This window comes from Mesitornis unicolor, unplaced genomic scaffold (assembly GCF_000695765.1).
Source record: "Mesitornis unicolor isolate BGI_N332 unplaced genomic scaffold, ASM69576v1 scaffold2777, whole genome shotgun sequence".
NCBI lineage: Eukaryota > Metazoa > Chordata > Aves > Mesitornithiformes > Mesitornithidae > Mesitornis > Mesitornis unicolor.
This window is the reverse complement of record NW_010195557.1, coordinates 81562-102642: the sequence shown is the minus strand read 5'-3', so window position 1 is coordinate 102642 and position 21081 is coordinate 81562. Positions and strand designations below refer to the sequence as shown.

Here is a 21081-nt window from a genome sequence, read left to right as displayed (position 1 = left end):
CAGTTCCGATTTCTGCCTTGAGTTTTAAAAATCAGAGTTTGATGAAAGAATGGACCCTCCCAGCCTTGGATGCACCAGAAGAGATGACCTCTCAAAAGAAACAGCCCTTTTCTAGCCCAGGCTGATGAGCCTCCCCTCTTCTATACATCTCTGACCCTGACAGGAAGGACCAAGCCACAGTAATGAAGTACAGGTTTTCTTTAAGGTAATCTTTCTGATTCTACCTCCACCTCCCTACTGTGAATTTCTTTGCAATTACATCTGAAGCACTCAATTTTTCCTTGTGAAAGCAGGCTGAATTATACCGTCAGTTCATTAGGAAATTACTGAAGTTTCCAGACTTGAAGCCGTGTACAACGCACTTGGTATGCAGCAAGTTTAAGTTAATAAGTGCCCTGAAGGCACGGCACAAAGAACAGCAGTTCCGCTATTGTTCAAAATCCAACAGCAAAGCTTTATCACTTCTTTGTCACGAACCCAATATACGGCTCCATGAAATCTGCTGTTTTCAATCCAATTAGTGATTAAAATGTAACAATGATTTAGATAAGGAATGAGTTACTAATATCAATAACCAGCAGGAGTTAAATATTTCATGGCATATGTATCACTGACTGATCTCGACCAGGGTACAGGTGCAGAACTACGAGCAAAGGATGAAGAGACTCCCGGTTACACAAAAGTGCCCGTCTGAAGAAACAACTTGACAGTTTTAAATGGAAGAAGTTATACCATTCCTAATCCCAGGCAGTATAGCTGCTAACCTCAGCCAAGAGCTAGCAAAGCCTCCCCTGTGAATATAACCAACAGTATTTAGGAACACTAGTGCATATATAATTTTATTTATGTGTAAGTTGTATGGAAAGCTGAGAAATAACACAGTATGGTATTCCTATAAGGCACGGCAAGATGCTTCTCATGCATTTTTAAGTCCTGCATCTCAGCTGTGCAAAGGACAGGATGCTGCAGGGATGCTGGCACAAGCACTGTCTGGCTGTTGCTGGTGTCAGGACATGGGTGACCTTACCTATTTTATATAAATTGGGTATGGTTTTAGGGCTGCTGGAACCACAGAATCACAGCACGGTTTGGGTTGGAAGGGTCCTTAAAGCTCCTCCAGTCCAACCCCTGCCATGGGCAGGGACACCTCCCACCAGCCCAGGCTGCTCAGAGCCCCATCCAACCTGGCCTTGAACACTGCCAGGGAGGGGGCATCCACAGCTTCCCTGGGCAACCTGTGCCAGGGCCTCACCACCCTCACAGTAAAGAATTTCTTTCTAAGGTCTAATCTAAATCTACCCTCTTCCAGCTTGAAACCATTCCCCCTCATCCTATCACTCCATGCCTTTGTAAACAGTCCCTCCACATCTTTCCTGCAGTCTCTTCAGGTATTGGAAGGTTGCTGTAACTTCTCTCTGCAGCCTTCTCCAGACTGAACAACCCCAACTCTCTCAGCCTGTCTTCATAGATAATCTTTGTGGCCTCCTCTGGACTCGTCCAACAGATCCATGCCCCTCTTATGCTGGGAGCCCTAGAGCAGTGCTCCAGGTGGGGTCTCACCAGAGCAGAGCAGAGCAGAGGGGCAGAATCACCTCCCTTGACCTGCTGACCACAATTCTTTTGATGCAGCCCAGGACACAGCTGGCTTTCAGTTTTTCACCCTCCAGTACCCCCAAGTTCTTCTCCACAGGGCTGCTCTCCATCCAGTCATCGCCCAGACTCTGTCCAAGTTTGGGGCTGCCCTGACCCAGGTGCAGAACCTTGTACTTGGCCTTGTTGAACTTCATGAGGTTCACACAGCCCCACAGCTCCAGCCTGCCAAGGCCCCTCTGGATGGCATTCCTTCCCTCTAGAGCACCAACCACGCCACTCAGCTTGGAACCACCAATTGGTCTTTGCTAGGGAATAATTTGGCATCTTACAGATACCGCTTTAATCCTATGTTTATTTGTATTATGATTTAAAAAAAAACCTGAACTTACTTTGCTCTGGGTTGATGTACTAATCCTGGAATCTCTTTATTAGATTTAAGTCTTGCATTTGAACTGGCACTTTTTTCCTGAAACACACAAAAAACATACAACAGAGATACCATCAGTATTTATGAAGCACACAAAGCACAGCAGGCATTTGTCATCACGGTGTCACGCTCTGCTGGGTTCAGGCTCTTCTACCTGTACAACTGAATGAGAAAAGCTCATAAAAAATGAAGTTAAAGGCAACACAATTGATGCAATGACCTCAGGTGGGCAATTTTTAAATGTCATGGGCTTAGTGGCCTGGGGGATTTCCTCCAGGTCCCTGGGCCAAATCTGGCCGGGACGTGCAGTGATCAAACACCGTGCTGGCTAACAACTCTCTGCTGTCCCTGGAAAATGAGGTGTGCAGCTGCAGCGGGGCTCCTCAGTCATATCAACGGTAACACCAACAGCCACCTTTAATGGAGCAAGGCAAAGCACTGAAAAGGCAGAGCCCCAGAGTCACCCCAGACCTGCAGGTTTGCTCTGAACAGAGGTGAGAAATGTTAGCACCACAAGGAAGACCGTACGTTGGAGAAATCATACATGAAACGTGCCAGTGAGAAGAGCAGCAACGGCAGACTTGGCCTGCTCAGCCAGAAAATTGGACACAAGGGGCCCAAGGAAGTAAACCAGAATACGTTTACAGACAGGAGCATGATTGTGTCCTCTGTGGAGAACCAGAGCCATTAAAACATCTTAAAAAAGGGTGGGGAGAGAAGAGAGTTCAGCTGAGAGCCAGAGTTCCAAGGTAACTTCTCGTCCTCGTGCCGAAAGCTTCTGTAAACCAGAGCTTAGCACACACATATCTGTTGTCTGCAAAAGCCTGGAGAAGGACACGGCCCCTTTCCAATCTTCCCAGTGCTGCTGGGGAAGGTGCTGGTGTGGACGGGAGAGCTGAGTCAAGCCCTGCAGCCAACCCGCTCCACAAATTCACCTGAAGTCCTTAGGCATGTCATGCCCATGACGATTTAAGAAACGTAAACCCAAGAATTACTGCTTTTGTGGGTAATTTTGGTGGTTTTGTTTTGTCTTATTTAGTCTTTGAATGTCTGAAACACACAGCATGATTTTTAAGAGGGCTACTAAACCACTGAATTTATAAAAAAGAGGCTGTCTGGCAGTTAACATTTTAATGAATAATTATACAAGGGCTGCAAACATCAACTGCCTCAGCATAACTAACACTGTTTAATGCATATCTTCTAATCCTCCTAAACAGAAAACGGTGTCTTGCATGAAAATAATGACGAGAGAGAAACAAGCCTTTCTTCCAAGCCTTGACAAATGCCTCTGTATGCTTGCTAAATCCCACCAGCCACTGCCTGCCCGTGATCCCACGATGTCAAGTCAAAGCAGCAGCACAGAAGATGAAACCACTTGCTTTCACAGCATCTTCTAATTTTAACAGTGTTAACGGGATGACCATGTACATGGACGTTGTGTGTGTGGTGAATGTGCATGTACACAGTCCCACAACTCACAGGAGTTGATGTACGACTCATACAACTGTCAACCAAAATCAAGAGAGGGCTAGGTCTCATGGGGAAGACACCAAACCCAGAAATCAGCCAAATCCCAAGCCTCACCAGGTGAGCCTTGCCTTTATCCTCAAATGCGCTCGACTGGTTTATTTGCAGTAACCCAGAGGCAGAAACCAGGAATGCATGGCACTGCACATCTGGATGGTGCAGCAGTAGGCACATCCTGCACCCACAGCACCTCCTGCCCACCTACCGCAACACAAAGTGAGTTTTTGCTCTCTTTTCTGTCTCTGCACACCATCACCCTGGAGGCACAGACCTTTCCTCACCGAAAAATTGCTGTGAAACCATGGCCTTGATTAAAAGGGAAGGGAAGATCTGATTTACAGCTCCTGCATCACCACGAGCTGGGATAAATCAAGGCAGTGCAAACCTGGCTTTCCACATCTCTGCTTGCTGTTTGGTGTCAGCACAGCTCCATCAGTAGCTGGAATCAGAAGAAATCCCAGCCTAAAGAAACTTCTGTCACTTAGGAACAAATAGAAAGACACAAGAAAAACATGCAGTGCCTTCTCATTGCGGGTCCCACTGCAATATTCAGGATATTAACTGATTCACATAGGAAGAGGGAAATAAAACTCCAGTTCACTCAACTTCAAGAGCCCAAAGTTTACTCTTCCCCTCCTACTGCTGCTGATAATTAACACACCTCCATTATCTATTACTTAACAGTTCTTCTATTTAATCAGAGTATGTCACCTTCTCCATCTGTTGCTCGGCAGGAATGAACAGAGAGGAGTTAAGAGAAAAATAAAACCAACCAGGTCTCACATTGGCTCGTTGCTTTGTTTATGGCTATTATTTACATCAATGATATTTCATTACACCAACCAAAATATTGGCTTTGATAAAAATAGATATTCAAAAATGATTCTTCCAAATAAAAGCAAATAGAGTATTTTGTTTCCCACCACTTTGAAGACAAACTGACTCATCAGAAATTAATGGTTTGGTTTCTAATATTGAGCTTACAAAAAACTCCCAACAAAAACCAACCACCCCAAAACACTTTAACACAGTTACATTGCCCTTCAAGGAGGACTTGACTTTGGTTGAAGGGTCACTTCTTTACATTTAACCTGATCTTCTTCCTTATTTAACATTAAATAAGTTACTGTGCATCAATATAACTGTAACGGGTTTTATAGTCCTAATCTGTTGCAAATAGAAATTAAGATGCAAAAGTTTGGTTTTAATCGAGCTCTGCTTAAAAAGGGTTATTTAAAGTAAATGCAGCAAATGATGCCTAACACCACAAGCTTTGAAACAAACCCTCCAGGATGCTGCATGTGGATAGCAGCATTAATCTACAGTAAAAAGGCCAACAGTGGACACTGCACTCTCCATTATTTTGCAATTAATCATTATCAAGGTAAAGCTGTCATCCAATCAAGGTGATTTCATTTGATAGATTTGTTAATTATTGCTAATTCCTCCACAAAGGATGAACCCTATCAGAATTGCAGGGCATTAACAGATGGTGGTGACTCTGCTGCCAGATGCTATTAACACAGCAACAGCCACGACTGCCATTATAATTAAATGTCTGTCAACGTTTCCCTTGATGCTTCCCCTCTTACAAACTCGTTCCCAGAGACATGTGAACCTCAAGTGAAGTATTTTGCTTTTCTTCACAAGCCTGTCACAGACGGACTCAGGTACGCTGTTCGTAGTCCTCCTTCTCCACACTCACTGCTTCCTAGGGAAGGGCAGATTTTTAAGAGATGCTTCCATAAGTGCTGACATCTTTTATGAAGAGATTATACATTATTTTATGCATTTTTAATTGATTAAATTGGCCAGGAAGAAACCAATTAAACATGGTAGCAGCAATTCTACTACCTAATCTAATGGCTAATTTTCATTAACTTACAGTCACGTTTTGGTCTTTGTTTTTCCTCTACAGTTACACTAATTAAACAAATATACCACCAAATGGGGAAAAAAACCACCCCAAACCAGTAAAACTTAGTGTAAGTAAAATGGGTTTCGTAGTTTCAAGGCCGTTTTTTGTTTCATTTCAAAAAGGCTGAAGTATCCAACTTGCAACTGTATCTTGGAGCCACCGATACTTGAAGATGGCACATTCCCCCAAATTAGTATAATTTTTAAGATGAATTTATCTCTGTAGGTGTGCTACTAAAATATACTGAAGCTGCTAGAAACATCAAGGGTCTCTCCAGATAGTGATCACATTTTATTCAATATTGGTAGTTTACAGCTATTAAAATATTTATAAAATAAACATTCCTGGTTTATATCAAGATGCCACTTTTCTTCAAAGGAGCCCACAGCACCTTTCAGACTGCTTTCTGGAGCCATGCAATCCACCACTAAAATAATTTCAGGGAAAAATGAAGTATTTCTTTCATAACATAAACTACTCTTTAAAACAATTGTTCTTGAAAGGAAGGAAAACAAATGCATCTATCAGGAGTGGCACGGAAGATGAGACTTAAAATTTCAATATGCCAGCCCAGCACTTTTTACTTCCCTTGGTTATGAGGACCAGCCTCAGGTAATAATATTTCACATGGACTGTCTTGATGCATCAGGGTGAACAAGAGAGAAGTCCTGAGCTATGAGATTTTACTCTAGTTTACTTTATACATACACAAGCATTTATTTTTTGTATTATCATCTGGCAGGAAGAGAACCTCTTCTTTCTCTGGCTACCAGGAAGTAAAAGCACCTGGAAATGTTATTTAGGATAATTTTATAACAAAGGGGCAAATCAAGCACTGAAGATTCCAGATGTCAGTCAAAGATCCGATTTCATCGGAGGAACCACATTATCCCCGCCATAATGTCTGTATGTGTCTTAAATGGTGTATTTGAGTAACTGCTAATGCTGTATCAGGCCAAAATTTGCCCAGCTAAGCATGACGCCGTACCCGTGTAACTATCTCCATTCTTGGAGATGCCCAAAAGCTGTCTGGACTCGGTCCTGGGCAGCCAGCTCCAGGTGGCCCTGCTGGAGCAGGGGGGCTGGACTAGATGACCTCCAGAGGTCCCTCCCAACCCCAACCACTCTGTGACTCTATGATAAAAGTATATTTCTTAATAAATTGAACACTGGAAAATAAATAAAAAGAGTAGGTTTCTTGAGTTTTATCTCCAAGTAACAGTGGGAGAGACTGAAGCCCAAAGATGTCAGGCCCAAATTGTGGCCATTCAGGCGTGCAAAGGGAAGGCAGAAGCAGACACGCTGCCTACCATTTATTTTGGAAAAAAAAAATCAGATTTGCAAACCCAGCCAACATCACGCAGTGAGTCTGCAGTGGTGCCAGGAGTACAACCCAGGTTTGGCAGAGAAAAATCCTGCGCTTTCATCAGAGGTACATGGTTTTCTCAAACGTGTTCCAGAGTGCAGGCCTCATCTGAAATGAGTCACTTAGCAGAGCTCCTTCTTCCCAGCTATCACTGGGAAATGTTGCTGAAGCAACTCCAGAGATGCAATATGGAAAAGTAGGACTCACAAAGCACTAAAGAAATTGAAAATTACTCAAAAAGGGACAAAAACAGGTAAAAAAAGAGAAAAGTGCAAATCCTGAGCAGCTCTCTACAGCCCACCAGAAAGGCATCCGTATGCTGCAATCCCAGAAGTCTGATAATGATGCCTTTAGTGTTTATTTACCAGTCATGCAGACCTGCATGCACCTATACACCTCGCTCAGGAAGACTTGGCTTCAAGGCAACATGAGTCTTTCACCTGAGGGCAAGGTGGCTTTCAGCCAGGCCTTCAAATCCTGAAAGAGAAATGCTTGTTGTGCCTGTAAACACAACCCACACGGAGATCCCTCACCAGCCTCAGACAGTCCACTAAAGAAACCAACACCGAAATTCAGGGTGAGCGAGAAGAACAAAGTGACACTACAGAAGAATATGGGTTACAAGGAGCTGGGTGAATCACAGAGACCAAGAAAAAGAAATGAAAAAAGGAGAAGAGAGATGTAACGTGAGCCGAATTTAACCCTCCAAGGGAGGACACAAACCATCGGAGTGCGGCACTGGCTGGAGGCCGGGTAGCGAACCTGCTCTGTCTGCAGGTTTGGCCCCATTTCAGTTCTTGCCCCGCTGGCTCTCTGATATTGAGCTCCCCCCTCCAAGGACAACTCATCTGAGTTACCTGCCTTCTGGTCAGGTTCCCACCTGGCCTGCTTTTTTTTTCTTGGATCAGCTGTTTGTGTATTTGGACGAAAACAAGACAAACTGGTGCAGTAACTCATTTCTAGTTGCTTTTTTTAAAATGCCTTTGAGGTGTTAAAACTGAGAGGGGGAAGGATTATTAGAAGAACAGCTAACGTGCTCGTTATGCTCAGCTCAAGCTGCAGGATCTCAAAAAGTCTGAAAAATCCAACCAGAAGTGTAAAGTTGGAAACAAAAGGAAAAACAATAAAAAAGGAAGAGGAAGGAAAAAGCTCTCTCTGGAGAGAGCTGCGGGACTTGTGCAGTATCTAAACACGGTTCCCGCTCAGCCAAAGCTACCGGTCTTCGAGCTTTGACAGAGAATGTCATTACAGAACAGGGAAAAAAAATAAAGGGCAATTCTCACCACTAAAGACTTTTCAAAGCCCATTAATACTTACTAAATTTAATAGCTATAACTTTTTAAAAACACCCATCAGCTTTTCAACTCCTTCCCCTCCCAGTCAATAGTAGAAAGTTTGGACTAATTGGTTACAGTTGTTCCAATTAATTCTTCTGAGTAACCAAATCCCAGGAAAGCTGTAGATAAACTGAAATTTAGACATGGGAGCAGCTGGCATGAAAATGGGAAATTAAGGCAGGTAAACGGATGAAACTACAAGTAAGAAACATAAATGGTAAATAACTATGACGAATAAATCCTCCAGGAAACTCTTACCTTGCCACCCTACTCCCTTTCACAGCTCTGCAGCTGTATCACCCCATGTGTTTGAATCCTCTCCTTTCTATATGGCTTCTGATGCCGAGGTCCAGAAGAATAAAGATGTTTATTTCCATCCCTTTCTTTCCTTCCCCTTTTCCTTCTATCCCTATTCTTTTCTGCAGACAAACTGCTTAACTTCAAAGTATCTCCTGCAGAAAATGAGGAGTGCAACCACTTGAAAAACACCTCTGTTCTGAAACGTGAGGCTCACACTGCCCTAAACATCAGGGGGTTCTGGTTCCTTCAGCCTCCATGGTCCTCCGAAAGGTCAGCCAGGATAAGAAAATGAACGTCCTAAGACATAAATAAAGCCAAAACAACTGGCACTGAATGAAGCGTCATTTCAAACATGAATTTATCTTGCTCCTTCAGCAAGGAGTCTTACTTATCTGCGTAATAAAACCTTGCACTTCATGGGAATGAGAACTTCCAGGACGGGAAGCAGAGGAAGGGACACGTCTGCACAATTCCCAGCAGGAAGCCATCTGCAAAATGAAACTGAGGAACAGCCCCTCTACAAACAACTTCACAAGAGGCTGAAAATGTCCCTCACCAGAAATTAGAGTGAGATGGGATTGCTTGAGGGCATGAAGGATGCTTGCTTACATTGAAAGACAGGCAGAAATACTCCACATAAAATGCTATGGGCAGAAAGGAAACATGCTCTCCAACTCTCATTAATATACCAGATCTTTAGTAGCTTTGGTTTATCAGAGTGGTTGAAAGTTTTATCTAGCAAATAAAACATAGATGGATAAAAGTTAAAAACTGCATTACTGATAGACGAGACAAGACTGGACTGACTCTTGAGGAAACTGCAGAGGTTTTAGGGCACCTGGCAACAAGAAGCTCAACTAACCTTGCTCTTTTGCAGGTATGTCGCTCTTCTGGATTGTACGGCCACCCTGGATAACAAAACCTGGCTCAAAAATTAAACTCTCTGCTTATTAAGCCTTTGTCATCAATTATTCTCTCTCTTGCTCAACAAGCCTTTACAGAAATACAGTTATTTATAGTAAATGCATGTATTAGTCATGCCCTCGAGTTCTTCATGCATGTCTCCTGAAGGCAGTTTTCCACCAAGCACAGTAACACGGAAACAACAGCACGGCATGAAGTCGGTAAAACATTCACAGTCCAGTACAAATGGCGCAGACGGTCTGAAGAGCAATTTGGTGCGTTACGCAGCCAGGCTGCCACAGGACATGTAGCCACTAGGTTTTGCTTCGAAAAGGCACTTTGCCGGAACAGCGAGCAGGTTATTGCTACTATAATTTTTGCAGAGCTTTTTATTGGGATGGTTTTGAAGAGCTCTATGCCCTTTGAATATATTTAGAGAATGAGAAGCACCCTGTTTCGTGACCTTTTTAAGTAGCTAGGCCTAAAATTTCAGCAGCTGCAGCAATTTCTAAAGCCGGTTTTCTGAAGGCAAAACTGAACTTTTTCAGCCTGTTTTTGGAACATCTCTACACCAATCCCTTGTAAAATCAGTTCCCCAAAAGACGCCTCCATGTCAGGCACATGCGAGCGAAGCCTCTGGAGATCTTGCTGCACTGTCAAAACCAGCCAAGGCTGATGACTCCTCACATCCACACACGCTACCTCACTGCTTTAATACTGAGTTTTGGGTTACGTTTTAGGCTGGGCTAATTAAAAAGACAGTGATCCTCAAACAGCCACTTGAAGGAGGCGTTAAAAACAACGCTTGGTTCCTTCCATCTGCAAAACAGCAGCACGTTGATCGTGTCTCCTCTTGCAGAGTCTGCAGCTATACTGGTCGCTGGCTTTTATCTGCAAACTGCAAGTTGGAGTAGAGAAGTTTATTACACATTTCTTATTACATCCAAGCAGTTCCATAAAGGGGACTGAGATCCTCCTAAATGTGAGGTCAATGAGACTGTCCATTAACCCAGGCTTAACGGGGAATTCTGCAGGATGTGCCTAAGACACTTTTCCCCTCTTGTTCAAACCTGAGATTTACAACAGACGGAACAAGGGAAAGTGTGGAAATAAAAACCCCCTTCTGGGTTTGTTGTTTACCATCAGGAGAAGAGGAAAACCAAAACTAAGCGGAAAATATAGTGCAAGTGAAAAGACACCGTGAAGCCAAATGTAAACAGAATAAAATGATAGCAAGAAATTTTGATTGAGATAACCCTGAGAAGCGAGATGACAGAAAACTGAAAGTTGAGCCACTCATCCACACAAATACACTTGCGACAGGAAGGGCTGGGGCGTTCACGGCCTACACAGATAAGTCTCGTGCACAAAGCAAGGGCATGAATACAACCACCATCTCGGTGCGTCCCGCTGCACGCAGGCACTATCACACCCGCTGTTCCCACAACGTGCTTCCAGCTCCCACAGGCTGGCATCACGGGATGTGCGGCAGATGAAGGCAAAAAACACCCACTGATACCTGTTCCAAACCAGCAGAGTTCCCCACAGTAAGCTCTCATTCTGCACTGTCCAAGGTTCAAGGTTTAAAATTTGTTGTAGATTGCAATTATGTAAATGCCATTGCTGAAACATATTTTCAATGTCTGCATTTTGCTCCTCTCAACGTCTGTTTTCTTTGCAATAATTCTCAATTTTGAACAAGGCGTAAGATTTGAGACCCCAGAGAATGAAGTTATTGTTCTTGCTACACTGCAAGTGAGTGCAGGGAGTGTGGGTAAGATGTACAGTTTGAATATTATTAAATATGACGCATGTGCTATGACACACATGAGAAGTATTATGGCTGCAAGAGGAGCCTTAAATCTGCTTGATGTATTTTGTGCCATCTTTTCATTGTTTTGGTTAGCCATTACTCTTGAGTAGTAGAAAAAACGATTATTATTTCACGAAGAATACAGCAGCCTGATCACTTACTGAGTTTCCAGTCACTCCTCAGAAGTACAAGCATGGATTTTGTCTGGATTCTCCAAACAAACTTATCTAAGAGTAATGCTGAGAATAGATATCATATACATCCAAATGAAAGACAATCATAAATAGTTCAAAAATTTATGTGTCATTTAAATCAGTAATGGAGCCTGGGTTTTTCAGTGTTTATCTCCTCTAAGTATCCTTGGAAAAAGAGCAGATAAATAAGTGTCTCCTCAGTGTTAGCAAAAAGAGGCACCAATAAGTAAATATATTCCATCAAGGATATATAAAAATAACTCTGATGCTCAAGATGCTGCAGATTAGAGGAAGATAGCCAAGACAATATCGGTTGAGGAAACAGCTTAAAGTCCAATTACAGGCCTGGAACTATTAATGTCCAACATTTAAGATGTCCAGTATTTAAGAGTCCCAAAATGACTATGCCTGTTATGGCCTTTACTGTTCATGCTGATTTTAGCATGTCCATCATCTCTCCTTCTGCATCACCTCTTCCCAAACGCACCCCTCATAGGTGGGAGAGGACATGGAAAAGACTCAAGATGAGCTCTGGTTTTTACCAGAAAGCAGCAAACCCCCAGGAAAATGTCAGTGCCAGCCAAGCACTTCCATGTATCAGTCCCAGCAGCGGCATGGCCACGAGATGGACCAGCGCTGAGACGTGGCATCCGCTCCCTTGGGAAGGTCTTGCACGCCGAGCAAGATCAGTCTGGCCAGGGATGGACCCTTCCATCACCCATGAAATCTCAATGGCTCCTTGATCAGAATGTGAAAGAGCGCTGTGGAACTACAAGATTGGACTCCTGAAAGCTTCGCGTGGTATGAACCACCGAAAGAAAGACGTTTCAAAATGTCATCCAATTGCATCACCTAAGGGCACAAATCCAAACCACCTGAAAGGATTTTTGTCGAACCTGTTCTCCAAACTCCCATCCTGCAGCTTTTCCCAACTTTCACTTTGTCTGTCTTTCATTTTGCCACGTCCCTGGAAGTTCAAACGTTTATCCTACTACCCAGCTTAAATCCTTGCCTGATGTCTTCTTGCATCTCTCGGTGGTCACAGAGAAAAAACGACTGTCATGCCTTTTAAAGCAACCTTTTCTATACCCGGTGACTTGCATTTCCTTCTGTATTTTTAGGCTAAACAAATTAATTCCTTCCATCTTCCATTACAGCTTACATTTGCTAAACCTCCTAGCCCTGTCACTCCCCTCTGGGCTCTCTTCCATCTGGCTACATCTTTCCTACAGAGCACGCTTCCAATTTCGGTCACAGCATTTAAAGCCTTGCTGAAGTCAGGATGTATCACATGTACTGTCACATTTAAGAGCAAAAGAAGCTCCTGTTTCGAACACAGCGTCTCAAACCAGCGAGATTAACCTGCCGTGTTCAGCGATGGCATTTCTCTGCCTGCTGCAGCCCTACCTGAGACTCGTAAGCAAATGGACACAAACTGCACGTGGCTCTGCCATCTATTTTTACTGCTGAGGTTTCCCTAAAAGAGGAAAGTACGCTTATTTTGAAAAGCAGGTTAGATCACATACGTGGGGATGGGAGAACCCAATTCCTTCAAAACCAGAGGTGGCTCTGGTTCAAATCTTTGAGTTCTGTGAGCCTTCTCTGAATGTATTCATTCTGTTACTGAAAATTACGGTTTGCTGCTGAAATATCTTTAAGTTTTATTACCACATATACAGGGGACATTGTAAACTGTATGTTCACACTTCAAAAAATCATGGTAAGTAAATTCTGAAGGAGAAATAAGCTGAGCTCAACTTCTCCAATGCGTAAATAAAACTTGTGGTATTGTACTCGAGATTTCTCTCAACCCAAAAAGCTGGTGGGGATGATCCAACTTCCTGCCTCAACCTTTGGATTATTTAACAAAACAATTATTTGGTGCTAACAGAATTATCAGAAAGTAAAACAGCCACACGTTCCATGACTCGGAGTCCAACAGGTCTTCCTAAAATTAACAAAACTGACATACAACAAGCAAACCCGGCATTCTTAAATTATTTCAATTTGGCTATTTCTAATCAAAACCAGCTTTCAGGTCTGCAAGCTGATCTCCAGCCATTTGCAGATGCCAAGTTTTAACACACACTATTTTCTTTTCAAGTCAGGTGAGTGCAAAGACAAGAAAAGCAGCTCTGAGATCTAACAGGGCTGTCCCCTCACAGGAATGGTCGAAAACGATGGACTGGCACGTTACTACCAAGAGGAGCAGCACTGCCAAGCACAAAAGCTTTCTGCCTGAGTCAGAAGAATACTTGGATGCACGTTCATAGGCATGGTGCTTCCAACGAGGAGAAAACGGGATTTTAGTATGGAAATTATCTCATTTTTCACTGCAGTGTTGCAGCATTAGCATTCAATTACGTCCCTACACTTAATTAACTCCTTGTTTAATCTTAATGTGATAATGAGAACTTTAATTCAAACCATATACTGCATCGATGATGCTAATAGCAAAACCAGATTTTATTAAAGTCACCAAAGCCCCATAATCCCTCTGCCTTTTTACAACACTACGAGCCATGTGAAAGCACAGTAGCTGCAACAGGCCAAGAAACTTCCCTGATTGCCACTAAGAGCATTAACAAACAAAATCTATTTTGAAATCAACATCGGCAAGCTGTGATTAGTACTTCTTACTTGTTCACGTCCCTGGCAAAACGAGGAGCAGCAGAGCCATGGTGATCAGGGCTCTCTGCAGGTCCTGTGCCTCTGTTCAACCGCAGACCATCTTCAGCCATTTGTTCCGTCAAAACTTTCGACTTCTGAACAACTCAGAGCAGAGCAGTTTTAAAACAAATGGAGGCATGAACTGTGTGTCAGGATCACATTTTCCCCTACCAGTGAAATGCAGAACTGCTCTCATTCCCTGACTCCTCATGAAAATCACAGCCTCCCACATCACTGATGGAGATGGGGGGAACGTGATGGAGCAAGTCCCTGAAGAATCACGTGCTTAAATTCATTGTTTAATACACATAAAATACACTGATTTCCCAGTGTAAATTTCCACCTGGACCTGCAAAGCACTTCAAGGCCTGTTTCATCTCATGGAGGTGCTTAAATCCCACTTAGATCAACAGAGCCTATGCCCATAACGCTGCTTTACTGAATCATGGTCTGCACGACTCTTCCAGTAGAAGACCACACGTGTGAAAGATTAATTTTGCAGCTATTAAACATCACAACAGCAACAACTGACTTTAAGTTGGAAGGACTTTTTGTGATACTGCTGTGTATGTTTAAAACAGCTGGGTAAGGCATGCAGGGAAGGAAAGCCAAAGGGGGAGACAGGCAAACAACCAGCCACGGGAACAGCACGGAGGCCAGCTCAAGCCTGTGCCACGTATCAGTAGAATTGATGAAATAACCTTCACTGGAGAAAGAAAGGGCAAACAGCAGATGGGTGAACACAAGAGGTACTTTTTATGATGTTTAAACTCCACTTAAACCAACAGCGATCTAGTGAGTGTAATGAGCAGAATGAAATACACTCCTTTCAGCCAAGACTCCTCTACTTGTTTCTTCCAAACAAAACACAGGCAGTTACACATCGCCCCAAACTTGCAGGTATAACTAAGTGGGTAGTAACACTGCAACCACCCTATTAATGCTCTAGGACCATTAAGGCCTTTCTGGTAGTATGTATATGTCTTGCTCCTTTGCCTCGGCGAACGCGACAACCTGGCCATGCGCTGCTTACAAGCATCCTGGTGTCAAACCTGCGAGCTCCTGTGCCCGTGGTCCCTCTTCTCCAGCCCATCTATGTACTTTCCTGCTGCTCAGAAACCACCACGGGAGCCACCTGTGATTATACCAACCTCTGAGCGGTGCACAGCGATTTCCCCTGCCTGCTCCCTTCTGCAAGGGCACATTAAGCAACTCGTTAACTGGCCAGTGGGTGCAGAGAATGCTCAGGATGTTATCAAGGCTTATCTGGGAAAGACAAACACTTCGATGATTAGGTGGTCTCCTCCTAATCCTCAAATTCAGCGTCTAGTTTAAGCCCCAAATTCCTGAAGCTTAAAATCACTCTCAATTAATATTACCCGTGCTGCTGCGAGCTTGCTGGGAGGGCAGCCTTTGGTCTCCAAGATCCCCCATGGGACCCGGGGAGCTGCTCAGTCACCTCCACAGACATTCAAGCACACGCTCTCCTGAACCAATCAGAAACTCTGGCCAGCATTTAATAATGCTATATATGTTCAGAGAGCATTTTTAAATACTGAAAGGTACTTACTTACCTCCTGGTAGGTCCCTCTCTAATTAAGAGTGCAGTTTCATAGTCAATTTCTGGCCATTTGATTGAGGTCTGCCACCAAAAGGGTCTCGGCCGAGGACTTCTGGCACACTCGTCTGGCCCTGTAAGGAGTTCTGTGAACTCACTGACCTGCCTGAGAATCAAACTTTCCGTCTTTTTGCAGGGTGTATTCCCACCACCCGATTCAAACAGCTGCACAGCCTGCCGAGTGCTCAAGCTGAAGCAGCCGGGAGGTGGCACTGCCAGGGGAAACTTATCCCGTCCCTTGGTTTCCAACTCAAAGCTCACCTCCTTGGAAAGCTGTGCACCATTCCCTGTTCTCCTCTGTTCTCTCTTACCTTGTCTGCCTTTATTTACTCATCAACGAGTGCCATGCGAGCAGGAACAAAGATGTCTCTATCGTAGCTGATTCATGGCTCTGCATTCACACAAAAGCCTTCTCCTTCCCTCTCTCTCCTACCCCTGAGGTACCTTTGCAAAGACTTCAAACAATGCAAATTGTGCCTTGGTGCGATTACAAATAGTGCCGGTTGATACAGCTGCAAAGAAGGTTCCAGAGGAGAAACCACAGATACATCAGGAGTAAGCCTGACCTCACAAACATTCAATAAGCAGGACTTCCCAAATGAATTACGAAAGCAAATTTCCCATTGTAATTATCTTGCTGGAAGACAAAAGGATGTTTCAGACAATTTGTTTAAAATTATTTAACAACCAAGTATTGATTAAAACATTTTAGAATGACTGTCTATTTATCACAAAACCCAGAAAACAGTGAATAATTTCAAATCAAGAAAAATAATGCAATAACAAGCAACATGATTTAATTCTACATGCTGTACTCTGCCTCTTGTTACATTTGGTCTGAGCCATCAGCCTACTGCAAAAGCCAGCCAAGAATTCTTCAAGGCCTGCCAGAGCTAGAAATACTGGCCAGAAATATTTGTCATATCACAGCTTAGTTTCCAAAAAGCAAGATGCTGGATTTCCACAGCCAGGAAAATACAAGGTGCAAAGGACAATAAAAAATGGACTTATTTAATATTGTTGGAATGCGTCAGATCAAATGAATCCAGGTGCTCTTAATCCCACAGGACTGCAGCATGACAAACACACTGCATTTAGATACTCGGTCCCAGGGGCCAAATCGGTCTGGAAGATTCGGCCACGCAACTGCTGGATGTGTTTCAATCAGCATGAGGCAATGATTTCCAGTCCTCGGCAACGAGGCAGCCTTCTCCTTTAGAGCACTGCACGGTTTTACCTTGGATTAAATTTATCGATTTTTCCACTGTGTATAAATAACAGCGTCATCGGGCAATTCCAGAGGAGTCGACCGACCACAGTATTAATGAATTTTCCTAATTTTTTCAAAGCACTCATAAAATACAAACCAATGGTGTCTTACAATCAGCTGTAACTGCGGAGGCAGCTCCTGCCATACATGTATCTCCAGGAAAAATGTGTTGATGCAGACATGCCCTGAAGAAGTTTGGGCTTTATAATCACCTACTGCAGAGTACCGCAACTTCAGCCGCAGCCAGTCCCATTAATTTCAGCGAGCCTACCTGCTGCAGTAAGCCCTGCTCCCAGGAGAAGGCTACCAGGTAGAACGAGTACCTCTCAGAGAAACCATACCTCTCTGCTGTTTTATTCGGGACTCGGACCTTTGATAATTACAGTCAACGTCAGATCTCATGTACAAACTTAACAAATCGGGAAAAAATCAGGAACAAACCCTAATTCTTCACCTTGGATCAACCACAGGTGTGCAGATGCCCACTCTCAAAGCCAGGAGAGCTGCTTCAGGACCATCTTTTTCACCCACCTCACTTTCACCAGCAGCAACGCTCACCCATCCGACTGGCGTCTTTGCCTATTTACAGTGCGAACATGTCCTGAAAACAGTCTCTGATTGGAATCAGGAGGGCTCTTCAAATGAGATCAAGTATAAATATTTTTGAGGTACTAATTCTGAAAGATACGTAAAGTGAGATTTTGATATTATTTTAAAGGAGAAGATGAGAAGATCCCTTCTTAAGCTCATTTTGACATCATACAATCGTAAAGTACACTGCTTGCACATCTACGCCGATTAATCAGACTGACTGAACCTGAGCTTTGACTAATACCGAAGCATCGTGTGACGAAGGCATTTTCAAGCAGGGAATATCCATTCTGTAATATTGCTATATTTAGGGAAAACCTTTACATGGGGAAAAATGTTGTACACTGACAGTAACTGAAACCGATTATTCCAAAAAAAAATCCTGTATTTATGTAAATGCCGTGTTTCAGCTATATTGGTTGCAGTGAACAAGTGATACACCTTGATTTTTGTAGGGCTTTTGTCACCGCCTCTCTGGGCATTTTCATAAACAAGTTAGGAAAACCAAGTCTGCTTGTCCAGAAACTGAAAGCCCTCTAGGGTAAGTGCAGAGCTGGTTGGGAAGCCACACAGAAGGTAGTTTACAACAGCACATTGTTAGAGTAGAGGAATATATCGAGTGTCTGTCTTGGAGCTAGATTTTCATTAGGGACTGGGATGATGAATAACAATAATGGAGACTACGACTGCTTTCCAAAACCACAGAGAGCATCAAGCCAGGAAAGACTCCACTTTGCCAGGATAACTTTGAATCCTGCAACTTAGAGAGAGGTACTGAAAAAGATAGGAGACGATTCAAACAGGGGTCAAGTGCTAGGTATTCCACTCAGGCAGGAATTACCAACTGCGTACACACAATACGGAAACACCAGCTCATGTAGTAATTCTGCTGAACAGGACCTAGAAGCCTGCTGGACACAAGCCATCAATATCATGCTCTTACAAAAAAGAGGCAAGCACCACACTGATGGATGTAAAAGGCGTAGTGGGCTGCAGAATATGTGAGCACACCATGAAGGTCTCAAAGAAGCACAAGAACACCTAGAGCTCCAGAGAGCACGCCCACAGAGAAAACTCCTCGTGAACTAGAGCTGCTCAGCCTAAAAGATGACACAAGTGAGACACAATAAACTCCTGTTCTCCACACCTACCATGACGACACACAAAACCACCACTAACTTGCAAGTCTGAATGGTGATGCTGTTAACTACTGCACCACCTAACATTTTGACGGTGATATTCAACTGAAGTCCTTGCTTCGAAATCCCAATGTGCCTTCCCTTTCCTGACAGCTATCGATCCTACTCCTAGTCTACTCCAATGACTTTGTTCCCAACAACTTGAGCTTGAAGCAAGAACTGAGTAATTATTTGGTATCTCCCACCCCAGTGTTAAGTTCCTCTAAACTCAATTAATCACAAAGAACCTCTGGCAGCTCACAATTTGCCAGCACGATACAGCAAAGTAATAAGTGATTTCACATTCTGCTTTTGAAGACAAGCTATTAAACTCACATACTGTACTACTTTAATCAAGAATAGTTAATTAAGCTGTTCCCTTGATATGAATTTTTATCATTCTGCACCAGCCATACATCACTTTTATGGGACTCAGACTGTGGCCATGACACATGTTTGTAATCTGTCTTTCCAAATTAATCTGTCACCATTTGTAAACTCAAAGTGGATCCAACACACTCGGTCTTGCCAGTAACTGGTCCAAGTTTGGGGACACAGAGGACTGGGGGGTGAGCGATGCTGGAGCACCACTTCACAAAGGGGTTTCATCAGAAATTACAAATCCCTTCACAGCTCATCACCCAACACAAAAGACTTTGTTATTATTTTAGTACTTTGTGTTAGCACAGCTTTTCCTTAAGTGAACTCAGCTTCATGCTCTATGCCACCGTCATAAAATCCATTCGATAACTTACATTTGCATAGTAATCACAGCATGCATAATGCAGGAGTCGTAAGTACAGCCATAAAGCCAGGGAGATCTGTAGTGTCAGATTATTAAAAACGTTAACATATGATAAGAATCTAAGTCTAAATTTATTACAAGCAAAAATCCCCAACAATTTTCTGTTACACTGCCTAAGCTCAAGGACAGGCTAATGCAATGCTTTTTTAGAAAAAGTAACTTCAAACATAGCAGCCACAGGAATCAGATCTGAATCTCTTCAGTTTCAAAGCACTCACAGAAACACGATTTTTAAAAAATGACATTGCTATTTGGCTGTGTGACTTGATGATAACAAAACAGCATTATGAAGCAAAAAAGTGAACAAAACGAACACTTGGGCAAGTTCTCCGCACTGGCGCAGGCATCCCTAACCAGGAGTGCCCTGGTCATACGCTGTGAGAATCTCCTCAGATTTACCTGGAGGAAAATAAGCAGCACAGAAGAGATGCAGAGAAGATGTGCCATCTCACCCAGCCTTTTGCGACCAAATGAACCCGAACCTTCCATACACCCACTTGACCATTTCTATTTAGGTTCACCTTTCAGAAGCACTGATGTGAACTGGCTATTTTCGGACTCACACAATCTCTTGAAACAAGCTCCGCTTCCTTCTGCCCTCTAGGGACGCGCAGCTGTGACATAAAAATATTCACAGCTAGTAAGTGCCCAGCTCAAAGCTCAGGCTACAGGCCCAGAGGTGAGAGCCCGGCACAACAAACCATGGGCGAGGTTTAGGATGGGACCACTGGGTTTTGATCTCCATCAAGACTCCATGGAGCTGCCCTGAAGAGGCCTCTGGGCATGGAGACAAAAGGAGGTGTGTGTATAAGGGCGCTTCATTAGGTCACTTCTTTTTTAAATGAAGTCAGGAAAATAATCCATGGTTAGTTTTATGTAAGCGAAAAAACAAGCACAGCCAGAAGAACAGCTTCCAAAATGCAACTGGAATATGCAAGTCCACTTGATGAGCCTTTGAATTGGCTGGTAGGGCTTGGGTCTTTTATGTCTTTTTCCCATTCAGCAGTTAGATTTGTCTAGATAAACTCCTAAATATGGTTATTATTTACCTAGCAAGACAGAATGGTGTATTTAGGGATTTTAAGTAGAAGAAAATTCTTTCATGCTAATCATAAAACAAAAGCATACCAAACTTTTAACTAAAGAAACATGTTCTAACACTGAGAAACTTTTATAATTAATCCTTGCCTTAGATCGTCTCAGAAAGAGTTATGAGTCTAATTAACATCAGTTGAGAAAGTGCTCGTTTCTGAAATCGCTGAAACCAGACACTGGGTAACAGACAATCTGTATCCTTTCTATCCCATGACCAATTTATGGCTAAGCCCTGACTCACTGCATAAAGTCCAAAAATATTTCTCAGCATTAGCCACAGCTCATTGCAGGCACAGGCGAAACAACGCACACCGTCGCGGGGGAAGAAAAAACCCCCTCCAGACTCCCTCTCTTTACAACAGGGATGAAGACAATGCATCGCTAAAGTATCTTTTTCTCTTTTTTGGCTTTTCTAAAGGAGCACCGGGGCTATTCTTAGCGAGTTACGTGGCGTGCGGGCTGCGGCAGCAAGG

The 21081-nt window shown here is 43.3% G+C and overlaps 1 protein-coding gene across 1 annotated transcript in view; it reads right to left on the bottom strand.

Annotated features, from left to right (window-relative positions):
• Positions 1-21081, bottom strand: part of LOC104543521 (chromosome unknown open reading frame, human C1orf21) — a 68477-nt gene that overhangs the window by 13308 nt on the left and 34088 nt on the right. The window contains exon 3 of the mRNA XM_010188153.1: positions 1983-2059. Within this exon, the coding sequence (XP_010186455.1) occupies positions 1983-2059 (77 nt within the window). The remainder of the gene's footprint in view (positions 1-1982; positions 2060-21081) is intronic.